Below are 19,552 nucleotides of genomic sequence, written 5' to 3' on the forward strand. Positions count from 1 at the left end.
GGACTCTACATCATCTGTACGAGTTCCATTATTTGTACGAGCTCGGAGATTGTCTAAATGTCTCGATAGTCTTTGCACTTGGAGCGCATTCAATTGTCTCGATAGTGCTCGTCTAGCATCCCGTTTAGGTCGCATGGTATTTGCAAAAAAAATTAAGTTAAAATTTTAAATAAGTTTATATTTGACACATAAATAAAATATGTCTAGATAAAAAAACAAAGCTATTATATGGATCTTGTAATACTTACTTAAGAATTGGGATTAAGCATTTCAAGTTCCATTCCAATTTCACAAAACATGAGATCCTAAAATTTAAGCAAGAACATTATTAAAATTTCAAATTAAAGTCATTATTAGTCTTCAAATTCTTACCTACAAGTTGGTAATTTAAGAAACAAAGTAATTTTGTTCCACTTTGATAAGAATTGGAATTAATAGTTTTAAGTTACATGCCAAATCCACAAAGCTATGGATCCTAAGCTTGTGTGGTTTTATCTTATTTCCGAAGAGTCAAGTAAGAACATATTCATATTTCAAATCAAAATCAAAATTTTCTTCACATAAATAATCCATTTATGTGTCAAACCAGACTACTAAATTAATCAACCAAAATCAAAGCACCTAAATTAATCAAACAAAATCAAACAACCTAAATTAATCAACCAAATGCAAACAACCTAAATCATTAAATAATATATATCTAAATCAAATATCTAAACTTACCAAACTAAACCTAATAAAAAAATCCAAATCTATTAATAAATCAAACAAACCTAAATCAAGAAATATAAATCTATCAGTAAATCAACATATCTAACCTATGAAACCTAAATCACTAATCTAAACATATCTAATAAATATCTAAATTATTAAACTAAATCAAATATCAAAACTATTAAACATATCAAACAAATATATAATAAAAATATTACTTTACCTGGCAGTAGGGGAGGCGGCAAGCGGCTTTAACGTCAGCGTTCGCGAAGGAATGGGAAGCTAGAAGACCACTGTTGAACGGAGGCGACTAGGAACAACTTCAGCGCGCAGTGACTCCTAGGTGACGGAACCGGGGACGGATCAGGAAGAAGGAGGAGATCCTACGGTTTAGCGGAACGACGGCGGCGGATCGGGAAGAAGGGGATGATTTCAGGAAAGCGGAATCAGGGAAGAGAGAAAGAAGAAGGGAAAAAGAAGAAGTTACAGTTTTATATTAAAAACAAGCCGTGGTTATTAACAACGGCGTTAGGTAAAGTCGTGGTTAATAATGATATATTATTAACCACGACATTACCTAATGTCGTGGTTAATAATGTGAACCTTCTGGAAAAGGAAACGTTGACATTATTATTAACCACAATGTTAGGTAAAGTCGTGGTTAATAATATATCATTATTAACCACGACTTTACCTAACACCGTGGTTAATAATGTGAACCTTCTAGAAAACCAAACATTCACATTATTAACCACAACATTAGGTAAAGTCGTGGTTAATAATATATCATTATTAACCACGACTTTACCAAACGTCATGGTTAATAATGTGAACTTTTTGGAAAACGAAATGTTCACATTATTAACCACGGAATTAGGTAAAATCGTAGTTAATAATATATCATTATTAACCACGACTTTACCAAACCCCGTGGTTAATAATGTGAACCTTATGGAAAATAAAATGTTCACATTATTAACCACGTCGTTAGGTAAAACCATGGTTAATAAATAATCACATTTACCACAGTTTACTTAACGTCGTGGTTAATGTGTTTTGGTGTCAACTTATTAACCACAGTATTACCCATTGTCGTGGTTAAAAATTTTTGATTAAGAAAATATTATCTTGTTAATTATGTGTTTACAAAAAAAAAAATCAATCTCCAAACGTGTAACACCACATTCTCTCAAATTGTCTAACTACTTAGAGGTGGTCTTCAACAAACTCCCCAAAAATTAGTCAAGGAAGTTAGCATGAGCTTGGACTAAGGTTTTTTACATAATCTTTTACCAATCCTATAAACACCCTCCCTAAATGTGAACTAGGAAAACGTTTCATTTAAAGAGACCTTCTACACCCTAAATGGTTACATATTATGAATTAACAAAAAAATCATTGAATCCTACATCATATCATATCATATCATTTTCTTTATTATCTTGTTAACTATGTGTTTTAAAAAAAATCAATCTCCAAACATGTAACACAAAAGAGATTAATGATACCAGTATTATTGTTTAGCATCGAAGAGTATTATAGTTTTTTAGCATCAAAGAGTATTTAGTTTCTTTATCACTAGTGTCTCTCACACCATTATTTTTTTATTGGTCACTCTCATAGTTAACATTGGAGGTGTTTCCATAACTCATAAGGGTGTCTTATTTTATTTGCACCACTCATATTTGAGTTGGTGTAGTGTTTTGTTCGGTTTATCATCATATTTAGTGCGATTGAATTTTTCGTGTCAGGTTTTTATAATTCGAATAATACTCGAAGTCGCTAGTTCATAGTTTTCTAACATCGGAGAGTGTTTAGTTTCTCGCTTCACCACTCATCTCTCACCCCATTATTTTTTTATTAGTCACTCTCATAGTTTTCTTACATCCGAAGAAAGCATGTGGGGGTGGTTCCGTAGTTGGCTAGCGCGTAGGTCTCATAGTTTTATAGTTCAAAGTTTTCTAACATCGGAGAGTGTTTAGTTTCTTTTTTCACCACTCATCTCTCACCCCATCTTTTTTATTGGTCATTTCGTTTTTTAACATAAGAAGATATCTCGTTTCTCTTTCCACAACTCATAAGGGGGCTTGTTTTATTTTCACCACTCGTATTTGTGTTGGTGTTGTGTTTTATTCGGTTTATCATCTTCTTTAGTCTAATTGGATTTTTCATCTTAGATTTTCATAATTCGAATAATATTTGTATTCGTTACTTCATAGTATTTTAACATCGGAGAGTGTTTAGTTTCTCTTATCACCACTCATCTCTCACCTCCATCTTTTTTTATTGGTCACTCTCATAGTTTTTTAACATGGAAAGGTATCTCGTTTCTCTTTCCACCACCCATAAAGGAGTCTCGTTTTATTTTCACCACACTAATATTATCTCTCACCCCATCTTTTTTAATTGGTCAATCTCATAGTTTTTAACATCAAAAGGTATCTCGTTTCTATTTCCATCACTAATAAGGTGGTCTCGTTTTATTTTCACCACATTCATATTTTAGTTGTTATTGTATTTTGCTCGGTTTAACATCATATTAGTTAGAATGATTTTTTTGTATCAAATTTTTATAATTCAAATAATACTATTAGTCGTTAGTTCAAAATTTTCTAACATCGAAGAGTGTCTCGTTTCTTTTTTTATCACTCATAAGGGTGTCTTATTTTATTTTCACCACTCATATTTGAATTGGTGTTGTGTTTTGTTCGCTTTATCATTCTATTTAGTCCGATTGGATTATTCGTCTCAGATTTTTATAATTCGAATAATACTTGCAGCCGTTAGTTCTTAGTTTTCTAACATTGGAGAGTATTTAGTTTCTATTTTAATCACTCTCATCTCTCACTCCCATCTTTTTTTATTGGTCACTCTCATAGTTTTTATCATCGGAATGTATTTTGTTTCTCTTTCAACCAATCATAAGGGGGTCTCGTTTTATTTTCACCACTCATATTTGAGTTGATGTTTTATTTTGTTCCGTTTATTATCCTATTTAGTCCAATTGGATTTTTCTTCTCAGATTTTAATAATTCAAATAATTTCTGAAGTTGTTAGTTCATAGTTTTCTAAAATCGGAGAGTGTTTAATTTATCTTCTCATCATTCGTCTTTCACCCCCAACTTTTTTTTATTGGTCACTCTCATAGTTTTTTAATATCGGAAGGTATCTCGTTTCTCTTTCCACCACTCATAAAGGGATCTCATTTTATTTTCACCAAACTCATAATATCTCTCACCCCATCTTTTAACATCGGAAGGTATCTCGTTTCTCTTTCCACCACTCATAAGGGAGTCTCGTTTTATTTTCACCAAACTCATAATTGAGTTGGTATTGTATTTTGTTCGGTTTAACATCATATTTAGTGGGAATGAATTTTTCGTATCAAATTTTATAATTCAAATAATACTCTTAGTCGTTAGTTCATAGTTTTCTAACATCGAAGAGTGTTTCATTTCTCTTTTCTCCACTCAAAAGGGTGTCTTATTTTTTTCCCACCAATTATATTTGAGTTGGTATTGTGTTTTTGTTCAGTTCATCATCTTATTTAGTCGGATTGGGTTTTTCATCTCTATTTTTATATATCGAATAATACTCTCAACCGATAACAGGCCGTTTACAGCTCATATCCTCTGATTGTGTGAGTGATATTTTCTCGAGTCCTTACCTGTCCATTTCTTAACAGTTAAAGAGATGGTTTTATCGGATATTTAGTTGTTTTTCAATTTTTAATAAAGAGTTATTGAAACTAATATTTCATACGGAGTTCCACTTACGGGTATCCTACTATATATTTTGTTTGAATTTTTCACATTTCGTTCATATGTGTAGATGGTACATTATCATTTAACCGAATATTTTCGGTTTGCTTATCAACTCTCGGTATAGGATAATTTTAAATGTCGTTCAAAATAATTTTTTAAAACTATTTTTGACATTGTTTCTTTAGTTCATTCTTCTTACTTTATTTTAACACTTATCATTTAGGTAGCATTTAATTCGTGGTATAAATAATATAGTATAAATTGTAAATAGTATGATTCATGTGTGATGTAAACGGATAAAAATATAAATAAAATAAATTCAATAAAAAAAATATAATAATTTTAAAATATATATTTAATGTTTAAAATTCTTAATAAATCACGAATAATATATTAGAATAAAAAATAGAACACTCTCATTCCACATTTTATTCACATATTCTTTCTCAATAGACCTCTCATCTCATGACAATACACTTTCACTTTGATCAAATCAAAAATCTCAAACATTACCAATATCTTTTTTTTACACTCACTTTAGCCCACCAATGCTCAATCGATATCTCATCTCGTGACCTTAAAGCATTTTGACTGGTCAACCATCTCATTCCATATTTAGCTACCAATTCAAATCGGATTTCTCATATCGTGACTTTAACTTTCACTTCACTTAAACAACTAATCTTCTAGCATATTTTATCACCAATATTAATTTTTTTCTAATTGACCTCCCATATCTTTACCTTACTTTCACTTCGACTAATAAAAAATCATATCATTCCACATTTATCCACCAATCACAATCGACCTCTCATCTCTCGAAGACCTTACTTTCACTTCATCAAACAACTCATCTTCTCGCATATTTTATAATATATAACCCGACATTCTTATCCCCACTTCGACTAATCATACATTTCATTCCACATTTATCTACCACAATTGACTTATCATCTCGTTACCCTACTTTCACTTTGACTAATTAAACATCTCATTACACATTTATTCACCAATTCATAATTGACCTCTCATCTCGAGACTTTACTTTCAATTCGTCAAACAACTCATCTCCTAACAAATTTTACAATATACAACCCGACCTTCTTTATCCTCAATTCAACTAACCATCCATCTCATTCCACATTTATCCCCCCCCAATAATCGACCTCTCATCGGTGACCTTACACTTGGTCAAATCAACCATCTCCAACATTATCAATCTCTTTTATTCTCACTTTGGTCATTAATCCCCAATTACCCTCTTATCTCGTGACCCATCTCCTCACATATTTTACAATAACCTACTTTTTTATCCTCATTTTGGCTAACTAACCATCTCATTCCACATTTATTAACACCTTAATCAACCTCTCATACTATGACTTTACACACTTTCATTTCGATCAAATCAACCATTTCCAACATTACAAATTTATTTTACCCTCACTTTGACTCATCAATCCCCAATCGACATCTCATCGCGTGAACCTTACTTCAGTTAACCATCCATCTCATTCCACATTTATCCACACCAATAATCGATCTCTCATCTGTGACCTTACACTTTGGTCAAATCAACCATCTCCATCATTCCAATCTCTTTTACTCTCACTTAGGTCACAATCCCCAACCGACCTCTTATCTTGTGACCTATCACCTCACATTACAATATATAACCTCTCATACTGTGACCTTACACACTTTAATTTCATTCAAATCAATCATCTCTAACATTACTAGTATCTTTTACTCTAACTTTGACCCATCAATCCTTAATTGACCTTCATCGTGTGACCATTTTTACAAACCAACCATCTCATTCCATATTTTTATCCCACCAATCTTAAGCAACCTCTCATCTCGAGGCTTTACTTTCATTTCGGTCAAAAAATTCATCTACTCACATATTTTATAATAGATAACCCGACTTACTTATCCTCACTTCGACTAACCAACCATCTAATTCTACATTTATCAACCATAATCAAGCCTCTCATACCGTGACCTTACACACTTTCATTTCAGTCAAATCAACCATCTCCAACATTACCAATCTCTTTTACCTTCACTTTGACCTATCAAAATCCCCAATCAACCTCTCATCGCGTGTCCTTATTTACTTCGATTAATCAACCATCTCATTCCACATTTTTATCCCGCCAAATCTTAATTTACCTCTCATTTCGAGACTTTACTTTAATTTTGGTCAAGCAATTCATCTCTTCACATATTTTACAATAAACAATATGACTTACTTATATCCTCATTTTGACTGAAAACTCATCTCATTCCACATTTATCTATCCTAATTTTATATCTCATACAATGACCTTAAACTTTCACTTTGGTAGATTACCAATCTTTTTTACCCTCACTTTGGCTCACCAATCCCCCAATAAACTAACCAACCATCTCATTCCACATTTTTATCCACCAATCTTAATTGACCTCTCCTTTCGAGACTTTACTTTCACTTTGGTTAAACAACCTATTCCTCACATATTTTACAACAAAAACCTAAATTACTTATCCTCACTTCAACTAATCAACCATCTCATTCCATATGTCTATCCAACTTAATTATCTGTTATCTCATGACCTTACACTTTCACTTCAATCAAATCAACAAACATCAAACCATTTAATTTCATATCGTGAATGTCATTTACCCAACCACTAATTTCAGCGCATATTTTAACCGTCCATCATAATCGATCTATAATCTCATAAATGTCATTTACTCACTCATCCATTTCATCGCATATTTTAACCACCAATATCATTTCGCATCCAACCATCACCTCAATTCAATAGACTAGCAATGTTTTTTTAATAGTTTAAAAATTGTGCCTAACCTTAACACTTTAATCACATGACCACTTAAGATTATTGATTTATATTTATAATTTTGTATATATATATATATATATATAATTTATATGAGTAATAATATCTATATATATATATATTTGATATTTGTATTTTTAAAATAATTAATAAATAATTATTATTTTAATATATTTAAATTAAATTTTTATTTTTTAAAATTTATTAAAATTTTCACTAAAGTTTGTTTATATATATATATATATATATATATATATATATATATATATATATATATATATATATATTATTAATGTTGATATTTTAATATTATTTTAAATAAATTTTAAACTATTAATTTTATTTTATTATGTATATTCTAAATAAAAAAGGTGAAAACTACTATGTTTTTTATTTATTTAAATAGGTTGTTATATATATCAAATATAATTATATATTATAAAATAATTAATACAAATAAAATTATATATATATATATATATAAAAATCACAAATAATAAATTTTATTTATTTAAATAGGATGTTATATATATAATATATAACTATATATATTATATAATAAATACAAATAGAATTATATATATATAATAAAGTTAAAAAGATAAAATGACATTTCATATATTATTTTTTTAAGTTTAATAATTAATTATGCATTTATTAATTTTTAATATATATATTATAAAATAATTAATACAAATAAATTATTTATATATATATATAACTATTTATTAAAAACAAAAATCTATTTTGAATAAAAAATATAAAATATAAAAAAAATTAAATTATAAGAAAGAAGAGTTAAAATAATAATGTATCTAATAAAGATAGAGAATTAAAAATATTAATATAAAAATGTGACAAATAATAATTTTTTTTATATTTAAATAAGTTATTATATATAATATATAATTATATATTAAAAAATAGTTAATATATATATATATATATATATATATATATATATATATATATATATATATATAATATATATATATATATATATATATATATATATATATATATATATATATATATATATAAAGGTGACAACTAATAAAAACAATATTTAAATAGGTTATTATATATATATATATATTATAATTATATATATTATAAAATAAATAGTGTTAAAAGAAAAAAATACTTTTTTATATATTATTTTTTAAGTTTAATAATTTTTTATGTACTTAATAATTTTTAATATAAATCTTTCTTTTTTTACTATGTACTATAAGTATAAATTTTTTTATTAATTAAAATGAAAATATTAATTTAAAATTGGTTTTATATAATGAATATTTAATTATTATTATTCTCTTAATTTATTGATTATTATAAATTATTGTAATATTATTATTTAATATTACTCTATTATTATATTTAATAACTAATATAATTTTCATTAAATATAAAAATTAATTATAAAATAAATAATAAATTATATTTATTTTATTTATTTTATTTATTTTATTTAAATATTATTAATAATTATGATAAAATAAATTTATAATAAAAATTATTATTTACAGTCAAATTAAAGTATAATAATAATAATAATAATTAAATAATGAATAAAATTATCTTTATAAAAGTAAATACAAATTTTTTTAATTATAATATTTAACTATTTTAAAAATATATATAATATATAAAAATTATTATATAAAATAATAATATTAAAACTATAAAATAAATTTAATATATTATATAATAATAAGTAGTATATAATATTAATAAAGAGTGTAATAAAAAATAAAAAATGAAGTGATATAAGAAAAATTTTATATTTAAATAATAAATATTAATTTATATATATATATATATATATATATATATATATATATATATATATATATATATATATATATATATATATATATATATATATATATATATATATATATATATATATATATATATATATATATATATATATATATATATATATATTATAATAAAAACGTAACCAACATCCTATTAAAATACTATTTCTACCTATCAAACACATATTAACTGATATAATATTATTATTGTATTGGTTTGTTATTTTGTGTACATTTCAATATAGACTTGGTCACAGTTGACAATTCCTAAGAGACGATTAAATTAATTCATTCCTAATTTACCATGTCAAATACTATTAATATTATTCAATATTCGATTCTATATTCATTTAAATAGGATTGGCTGGACAAAATATTAGAGTTATGGGTCTTTAACATAATGTAAGGAAAAAAATAGCTTATTTAGGAGTCTTAAACTTACTTTAAAAATAAGTTTTAAAAAAATTCAAAACAAATGCAAATGAAGAGAATAAGAAAGAGTAATTTACCTTAAAAACACTAGACTAATGATCTATTATAAAATTTTCAAGTTTGAGTACATACAAGTTTAATAATACATAAAAAAAAAATTAACTGACTTAACAGTAAAGCCTATACATATATATGCTTAATATAACAAAATAATATGTAAAACAAATCATACAATTAGGCCTAGTTGAATTTCTTTTGGGTGGAATTAAATCATTGATCAGTTTGAACTTCAACTTTGTAGTCTTGGTAAACCCTTATTATTTAATGGGAAAATACCATATTTAATAACGAATTTATCTGTAGGAATCAATATATTTATGTAAAGAATTATATATCAACTTGACAATAAGTGTTAACTCTGTACAGGTGTGTTTTGCTTTTTATATATTGTGAATTGATTATATCCTTCAAAATTACTTGTTTACTTATATGTTTGTTATTTTTATTTAAAATAATAAATAATAAAATATTTTTAAATTATTATTTTATTTTAAATTTGAATAAGATTAATAATTTTAATTTATGTATATATATAATCTATTTTGGAATAAAGTATTTACTAAATAAATTTTAAACTAAAACATTAAATAATAAAAAATATTTTAAAATAATTATTTAATTTAAATATTAATTAGAAAAAAATAATTATATATTTTAAATAATAATTTATTATAATATTATATATATATATATTTAAATTATTAATCTTATTAAGAAAATAAAACAAAAATTATGATAATTCAAAATAGTATTAAAATCTATAATATTCATTCTCAATATTATAAAATATTCTAATAAATAATAATTTTATATATTTTAAATAAGAATATAATATAAAATAAATTAAAATTATTAAAAACCTTGTTCAATTTGTTGAGCAAGTGAATCAATTGATAAGCTCGTTTATAATATAATTATATATATATATATTTAAATTATTAATCTTATTTAAAAATAATTATATTAAGCTAATTCAAAATAGTATTAAAATCTATAATAATTATTCTCAATATTATAAAATATTCTAATAAATAAAAAAATTTCTAAATTTTAAATAAGAATATAATATAAAATTATTAAAAACCCTTATTCAATTTGTTGAGCAAGTGAATGATAAGCTCGTAGGAAATTAAAATACTTTATTCTAAAATATCATTAGTTAGTTAATTGTTTAAATTATATTTTATATATATGTATTAAAATATGTATTTTTTTAAAATAAAATATATATTTAAAAATATTTTATTTCGAGTCATTATTAATTTTAATAATTATAAATAGGTTAAATATATAAATAAAAATTATTAACCTTATTAAAATTAAAATTTAAAAATATTTGTTTTATTTATATTTTAAGCAAGTCAGATTTGAATATCAGGTGATTTAGTTCATCAGTTTGTTTTACTCCATGGCTAGCAAAACACATCGGTCAATAATTAAATTTGTTATTATTTTTTCAATTAGTTGGAAAATTTTGACAAGTTGATAGAAATAAATAAAATATTTTAGGTATATAAGTATATTGGACACATAATTAAGTTAGTAATTAAATATGATATTCTGCTCATTAATTATTTAATAGACAATCTCAATATTAAGGTCAATAGGTCATTAACTATTTTTTAACCTTTTCAAATTATTTGTCTTTTATATAGTTCTCACATCTAATTATTAATTAGTAAATGATAAGGTCAACTCGGCCAAGATAATTAAGAAATTAATCATTACAATTAGTTAAGGTTCTCTTAAATTTTCAATTTAATCTATTAGGGTTATTATTTATTGCGATTTATAAAATTAGTTTATTGGCTTTAATATGATAAATATGACTTCTCTTTTGATTCATTTTTTTTGCTTATCATATTTTTCTTTTAATGTTTGCTTTCAATTCATAAGATAATTCATGTTATTTGTTAAAAAAAAATTTAGTATATATCAAGAGTTCTTTTTATGAGATGATTGCAATAATAATAATAATAATAATAATAATAATAATAATAAATTGTTTACTTAATTATAAGTTCATAATTTGGCTCACCCCTATATGTGTCTCAATTTAATAATTAAGTAACATATCTTTTTCATGTGACATATGCGTTTATTTTTCAGGTGGCAAAAACAAGATTTCTACTCGTTATCTCTTTTTAAATAAACGTTTATAATGAAAATTAAATTTAATACATTTAGTTCTATTTTCATTTATTTCACACTACTTTAGCCTTTTAATTATTCACGTTTTTGGCCATATTGAGGTTGTAAAAAACATAACTAAGTAATAATGCATTTTAGCATTGACCATTGAAGAATGAGAGGTAAAATCACCAAAAGCAAAAGAGCCTTTGCTTATATTTGATTTTAGATTTTAATCATATTTAATCCATTTAATATAATAACAAAATTGGACACTAAGAAGGTTATACGTTTAATTAAGTTTGAAATATCATTTTATACGTGATTTTGTTTAAAATAACATATAATATATTTATTTTTGTTTTGTTTGAACTTGCTCTTTAAACATTAAAATGTTATAAAAGCATTAATTAATTTTGGTTTAAAATATGTATAAATTTATGGTATAAGAAAAATATAATCTCCCAAACTCCTCCATTTTCCTTTCTTATATCTACTCTATGTCCAAACATAGGCATAAAAAAATATCAAAATGGTTTCAAATTATTAATATTATAAATTATAACATAAAAACTAAAAACTTTTTAAAAAAAATAGTAAAGAATACAACAAACTAGTCATCATTTTTTGTTGCTAAGAATCGACATCTCTTGTTGTGAGTTAGCTTTATTAACATTATCATGTCTCTAAAGATATTTTAACAAATATATATATTTTTTAATTAGCATAATACCGTTTCAACACAAAGCACTTTAAGATGGAATTAACCTTGTGATATTTTGTTCTTTTAGGTTTACTCTTAACACTAAGCTACTTTTGTGGATTAAATGCATTCAACCAATCAAATGTTAATTTAAATATAACATTTTTTTAATTGGGTCAAGGAGATATTAAATTCAAAGTCACCAATATTCTCTTATAATTATATTAATTAATTAAGTCTTAATATATATATATATATAATAATAATAATTAAGTTACATATCTGATGAAGGTGTGAATACAGTTAAGTGGGTTGTGAATGGTGTGAAAAATGGATTAATTAAGATTTTGGTAGATTTGAGTTTAATGAAATAAATCTGATATACTAAAATACAAGTAATAATTTTGAGGAGAGAGTAATTTTATTTTTATATTTTTAAGAAATATAAAATATTTTAATATAAAATGATAAAATAAAATTTAGTATTTTTAATATTTTTAATAATAAATTAAGTTATATGATCCATTAGATATGAATTAATGTGCACTAATCTTTGATTATATATATGATTAAATTTAAAATAAATAAACAAAATCTATTGTTAAACAAAATTTGTGTTATATATATATATATATATATATATATATATATATATATATATATATATATATATATATATATATATATATTATACTTTTATTCAATTTAAAAAAATTATTAATGATGTACATGTGATTTTGAGAACATAATAAATATATTTTTAATAAAAATACTTAAAAAGTAATTAATATATATAAATAAAATAAAAATTAATAATTTAAAATAAATATATTTTATTTTAATAAATTAAATGATCAAATTAATTATGGTAAAATGAAATAATTTTTAATTTGTTTGGAATTATTTCAATAATCTTACACGGCGTTATTCTTGTACTCCAATGTAGAAATAGACATAATAATTAAAATTTTAATTATTTAAACAATGAAACAAGAAAATAGTATTTAATTTTTTTTCCACTAGGCTTGAATCTTCCGAGTACCTTCCATAAAGTGTAATGGGATTTTTAATGATCACTTTGGTCTATACTATCATCCATTACAAATCTCAATTCTGTCCTAAATTTGAAATTATGTATGAATAATTTTTAAGGTATTAATATTTAATAAAAAATAATTATTTAGAAAATAAATAAATAAATAATATTTTAATTAATAAATTAATTAATTTAATTATAAAATATAAATTATTTAAATAATTAAATGAGTTATTTAAATAACTAAATAATAACTATAACATATGGTTTTGGATTTATTCACTCTTATTTTATATTACTGTCTTAATTTTATTCATAAATTCAAGTATGATGTAAATGAAATGTGGAATTTTTGGAAATACTATGTAGATCCAATGAGTCTTGGTCAACTGAAAACGATTGATCATGGAATGATAATCATGGAAGTAAACTTATTTAAAAGGAAGGAAGAAAAGTATCCATTTTCACATCCATAAGTAACAAAATTAATGATTGATCATTCTTCCCCGTATTTTCTGTCTTTTGATGATGAAAATAATAATGATAATGATTCTTCCTTTTCTGAAACTCGCCCACTCTGCCGGACAAGTCAATTACTTCAACGTGATATGCAATCTGGACAACGGCAACTACAGCAAAAACAGTGTGTACGAGACCAACTTGAATCTCGCACTTGGTAAACTCTCATCTGCAGCGCCTATCAATGATTTCTACAACATCACTGCTGGCAATAATTCTGACCAAGTCTATGCGATCTACCTCTGTCGGGGCGACATAAATCCCATAGTTTGTCAATCATGCGTGGATACAGCCTCAAATATCTTAACAACAAATAAATGCCCAAACAACAAAGTAGCCGTCATTTGGTACGACGAGTGTATGCTTCGATACTCAAATGTCGCCATCATCTCCATTGCAACCGATACTGGTTGGAACTGGAGATACTGGTACAGTGCATCCAATGTTTCAAATCCTAATCAATTAAGTCAGGTAATTGCTTAGCCTTATTCTATGGATGATTTTATTAACTTTTTATAACCTTATCAAACAAAGTTATTTAAATAATCCTAAGTAAATAAATTATTTAAATAACCCAAATAAGAAGACTTATAATACTTTTATTCATTTATTATGAATAGCAAAATATAATTTTATGGTAGTGCCTAATAAAGCTAATATTATCACAATAAATAAACCAAACATATTATTGCCAATAAAAAAACAAAACACAACTTATTTTCTTTGACTTATTCCTTAAGTATGTTTCATAGTATTTATTTTATTTTAAGGGTTAAATTTAGATATGCTTGAGACCCTTAATAATTCAAATTTAACATTTTTATTAGTTCCAAATTATTTCTTTTAGTCATTAAACATTCAAATATATTTGATTTTATTTCTTTGGATTAGTACTGTTACTATATTACACTTAACTTATTTAAATATTATCTATCTAACCCAGTTAATAGGAATGATATTTGAACTTTCATTGCTTTTGCCTTCCTTCTAATTTCTTTCTTTCTTTCTTTTTTTTCTTCTTCAAGTACTATTTATTCTTCAAATAAGTTAAAAATATTATTGCTCAACTAATAATTTATAATTAATGAATTAATCAAAGTATGATTTAACTATAATTAGGTTCTTTCTGTTACAATGAATGAGCTGATCAAAAAAGCAGTGAACACGACAACAATACCGCCATATTTTCAGACGGGGGAGGCGAAGTTAACTGATTTTGAAACGTTGTATTGCCTGGTCCAGTGCACTCCCGATATTACAATGTTTGGATGCAATAGGTGCTTGCAAATTGCATTGACAAATTATCCAAAATGGGGACCCGTAGGGAGTTCAAATGCAAAGTTGTATGGGGAAAGTTGTCGAATGAGCTATGACATTAAACCTTTCTACACTACTGCTCCGGCCTCCCCTCAACCTCTTCCACCATCGACTCCACCTGCCACAAATATTACTACCCAAAATGGAGGTTCGTATCTTTAATTAACCTTATTATATAAGAATGTTTAACAATTGTTAGTTATTTATTGTGTTTACGATAGGAACTCATTAAGGTATCGCAAGTACTAAGACTTAATCGTTGTGTCAAAAAGACTTGATGTCGTAAAATTCTTAAATTCTTAAAAAGTCGTATATTGTATAGATTGAGTTAAACAAATCTGATTTATTTTTAATATGTTTATCCTATTTTTTAAACAATATTATATATATATATATATATTTTTTGAAAATTGTCCATAATATTATAAGAAAATGAGAATAATTTAAATATAATAAAATTATTAAACAAATAAAATCCTCAATAGAAATTAAATAGTTACCACATTAAATATTTATTAATAAATATGATGGCTCTTTCATTTCCGTTGAAGTCTTTGTTTAACATAAACTAAGTATAAAATAAAAAAAATATAATCAAAATGAATGAAAACCAATAGACTAATTAATGAGTAAAATTATTAAACAAATAAAATCTTCAATAAAAATTAAAGATTTACCACGTTAAATATTTATATGACTGTTTGATTTATGTCAAGCTAGCTTTTTATATTAAAAATAAAATAAAATAGATAATCAACTATAATTATAATATATATATATATATATATATATATATTTATTGCACGATAAATTAAAAGTTTAAAAAATAGCCAAAATAAATCATGTGCTCTTTGTAATTTGTATACATAAAATATAATATCATTTTATTTTATGCTACCGTTTATTTTCACTTATAAAGAAGTGAGTTATTTGAGTATAGATATATGATTTAAATAAATAATATCTTATGAGTCTGAATTATTAGTTTTGAAATAATTTTCAAATAACCGGAAAACATATTTATTGTCCTTTTTTTTTTGCATTGTGTACCTAGCGGTCTGATTTGTGCATGAAAAAAAAATAAAAATCATGAACTCTATTATTTTAACATCATTTTGCTTTGATAGGAAATGGGACAAGGAGAAGAACCATAACTATCATCAGTATAGTTCTTTCTTTTGTTATAGTGATGGCAGCTTTAGTAGGTTTTCTCTATATTCTAAAGAGAAGGAGATCAATAGTACAAGGTATAATATATTTTCCATATAATAAATTAATTTCCATCCATACTAATCATTGCCATCTCCTTTTATTCCTTAATGATATGGTTTAGGAAGAGAAATACTTCAAGATGGAGAAGAGCGAAATGTTGAATCCCAAGATCAATTCCTTTTAGTACCATTGGATCTCATAATTAAAGCGACACAAGGTTTCTCGAAAGTAAACAAGCTTGGAGAAGGCGGATTTGGTCCAGTATACAAGGTAAATATAATTGCATGCAAGTTCATAATTAATTTGGATTACTAACCACTTTATTGATGTAGGGTACATTAGTCGATGGAAAAGAAATTGCGGTTAAGCGACTCTCAAGAAGTTCAGGTCAAGGTCTAAAAGAGTTAAAGAATGAAGTCTCGTTGATCGCAAATCTTCAACACCGCAATCTTGTTAAACTATTGGGTTGTTGCTTGGAAGGAAATGAATCCCTTCTCATTTATGAGTACATGCCAAACAAAAGCTTAGACTTTTTAATCTTTGGTACTAGTTAGTAAATCAATATTTATAAGTAATTCTCTATTACTTAATATAGGATAGAAGACAACTAATTGCATGTTTTTAAATTGAAAATTAGACTCAACTCGAGCTCCACAACTAGATTGGAGTAGACGTCTTAACATCATTGATGGGATAGCTCGTGGACTTCTTTACCTGCATGAGGATTCTCGACTCCGAATCATACATAGAGATCTCAAAGCTAGCAATATTTTGCTTGATCATGAAATGAATTCAAAAATATCTGATTTTGGATTGGCAAGAATTGTTGACGTTAAACAAAGTGGAGTAAAAACGAGACGAGTAGTTGGAACATAGTAAGTTTTCTTGTTTTAGTAATATATAATTTTCATTTGGAGATTATAATTTAACACAATTCTCATATGATGTCTACTTGAATAGTGGGTACATGCCACCAGAATATGCTTTTAAAGGATTATTTTCAGTCAAATCAGATGTTTTCAGTTTTGGAGTTCTTCTTCTAGAGATAATAAGTGGGAAAAGGAACTGCAATTTTGAAAGTTCTGAATCTGGAAAAAGTCTTCTAATGTTTGTAAGTATATATCCTCAATGAATCTCTCTAACCAAATTTGTTTTTTTAGGAAATATTGATGATAGTTTATTTGTTTGTTAAATTAACAATATTATAGTTTGAAGAATAAATACAATGTGTCATTAACTATTATTACTTATAACTTCATCAATGACTAACTCTATAGGCATGGGAAGAATGGAGAAATAATAATGGTTTGAAGTTGATGGACCCATGTTTAGTGGAAATGTGTGTGACATCGGAAGTGTTGAAATGCATACACATCGGATTGCTCTGTGTGCAAGAAAATCCGTCAGACCGACCTACAATGTCAAGTGTGGTCGTTATGCTCCGAAGTGATACAATGAAATTCCCAAAACCAGGACAACCGGCATTCTCAATCAAACAACCTACTTCGATCTCAACGGGTTCATTATCACAAGAAGTTAAAGCTTTTTCCAATAATATGGTAACAATTTCAAATATATCTTGCCGTTGATCTCCTATTATCAGATTTGTTTCACCAATATATACATAGCTTGACATTTTTTGGTGAATTATTTATGTTTTTACTTACTTGATAAGGGAGTTAATATGCAATAAGTTGGTGTGCGAATATACATTGTAAAATTAAAATCCCCCAATATGTAACAAGTCGGTGTGCATTTTTCATTTTAGAAAAATATATGTTGTTTGTTGAGTGATTATTAAATAAATTTGACTAGTCTGGGTAAATTTGTTGAGTTTTATTTTTATTTTCTTCACATTAATAAATGTTTTTTTTTATATTTTAGAAAAAAAATATATTCAATATTATAATATAAATAATAATCGTTTAAACACATCTACACAAATATTAAAAAACACGAGTGTCTAAAGTGTCATTAAACACACTCGAAACATAAAAAGATTAATCATTCGAGTAAAAATAATGAAATAATTATAACAATATTTTCTCATATAGGCTCTAAAGAGTGTGTTTGCACCATTAGAAAGTTTTGTTAAGTTAATAAAAATATTTGATTCACAAGCTCTCTATCCTTCAATCTCTACACTTTAACCCAATTGATCAAATCGAGGATTTGGATAAACCTTAGAGAAAATTTTTATAATCCGTGACATCTTTACGACAACACTAAAAGTGGAATAAAAGCAATTCTCTCTGGATGAGAACCAATCAACCCTATTTTGAAATCATTTTTCTCTCCATGTTAGATAAAATCGAGTCCCAAGAGAATTTATACTAGACTTTAGTACCTAGAGGCATACCAAGATAAGTAGTCAGAAATGTTCAATGCCAAAATTAAGATTACTCGTTAGAGTTGTATTCCTCCTTGCAAAAAAAAGTCAGAGAATAAAATATTAAACTTATCGATATTTACCTTACAATCCAAAAAATGCTTCAAACAACCAGAGAATATATGCAGTTGTTTGACATTTATGTGTATGACCTTTGTCATTCACAATACATCATCAACACATCATTAACGAAGGTTATATGAGAAATGGGAAATGAGACATCTTTCCCTAGTAATCCACTTCTTTAATTAGACGAGTTGGTTCCACAAAAGTGGTTCTATGACAATAACGACGGAGAATATAATCCAACCAATCCACTTCAGCTTTGAATTTTTTTTAGGATTTTCATTCATAATAAAAATTGGTCATAAAATTATATAATCTAATCCAACCAATCAATTTGATTCCTCATTTTCATTATACTTATGACATCAAATAATTATTCTTAATTCATGAGATTATATATATGTTTTATTAATAACCAACTTAATAAAAACACATGTATCCCTTTTATAGGTTGCCGAGTCAATGTATTCATTTGCGATAAGTGTTGAGTAAAAAATTGATGACTCTTGATAAAACATGTGATTAGCTGAAATCACCAAT

The 19,552-nt window shown here is 25.4% G+C and overlaps 1 protein-coding gene across 1 annotated transcript; it reads left to right on the forward strand.

The window, feature by feature from the left end:
- The first annotated feature begins 14,055 nt into the window (after positions 1–14,055).
- Positions 14,056–18,146, forward strand: LOC124943182 (cysteine-rich receptor-like protein kinase 15). Its single transcript, XM_047483732.1, has 8 exons — positions 14,056–14,499; positions 15,148–15,493; positions 16,455–16,592; positions 16,679–16,827; positions 16,890–17,100; positions 17,195–17,432; positions 17,518–17,668; positions 17,835–18,146. Exons 1-8 carry the CDS (start codon positions 14,056–14,058, stop codon positions 18,144–18,146), a joined length of 1,989 nt encoding a protein of 662 aa, XP_047339688.1.
- Positions 18,147–19,552: the final 1,406 nt, after the last annotated feature.

Source organism: Impatiens glandulifera, chromosome 6 (genome assembly GCF_907164915.1).
Source record: "Impatiens glandulifera chromosome 6, dImpGla2.1, whole genome shotgun sequence".
NCBI lineage: Eukaryota > Viridiplantae > Streptophyta > Magnoliopsida > Ericales > Balsaminaceae > Impatiens > Impatiens glandulifera.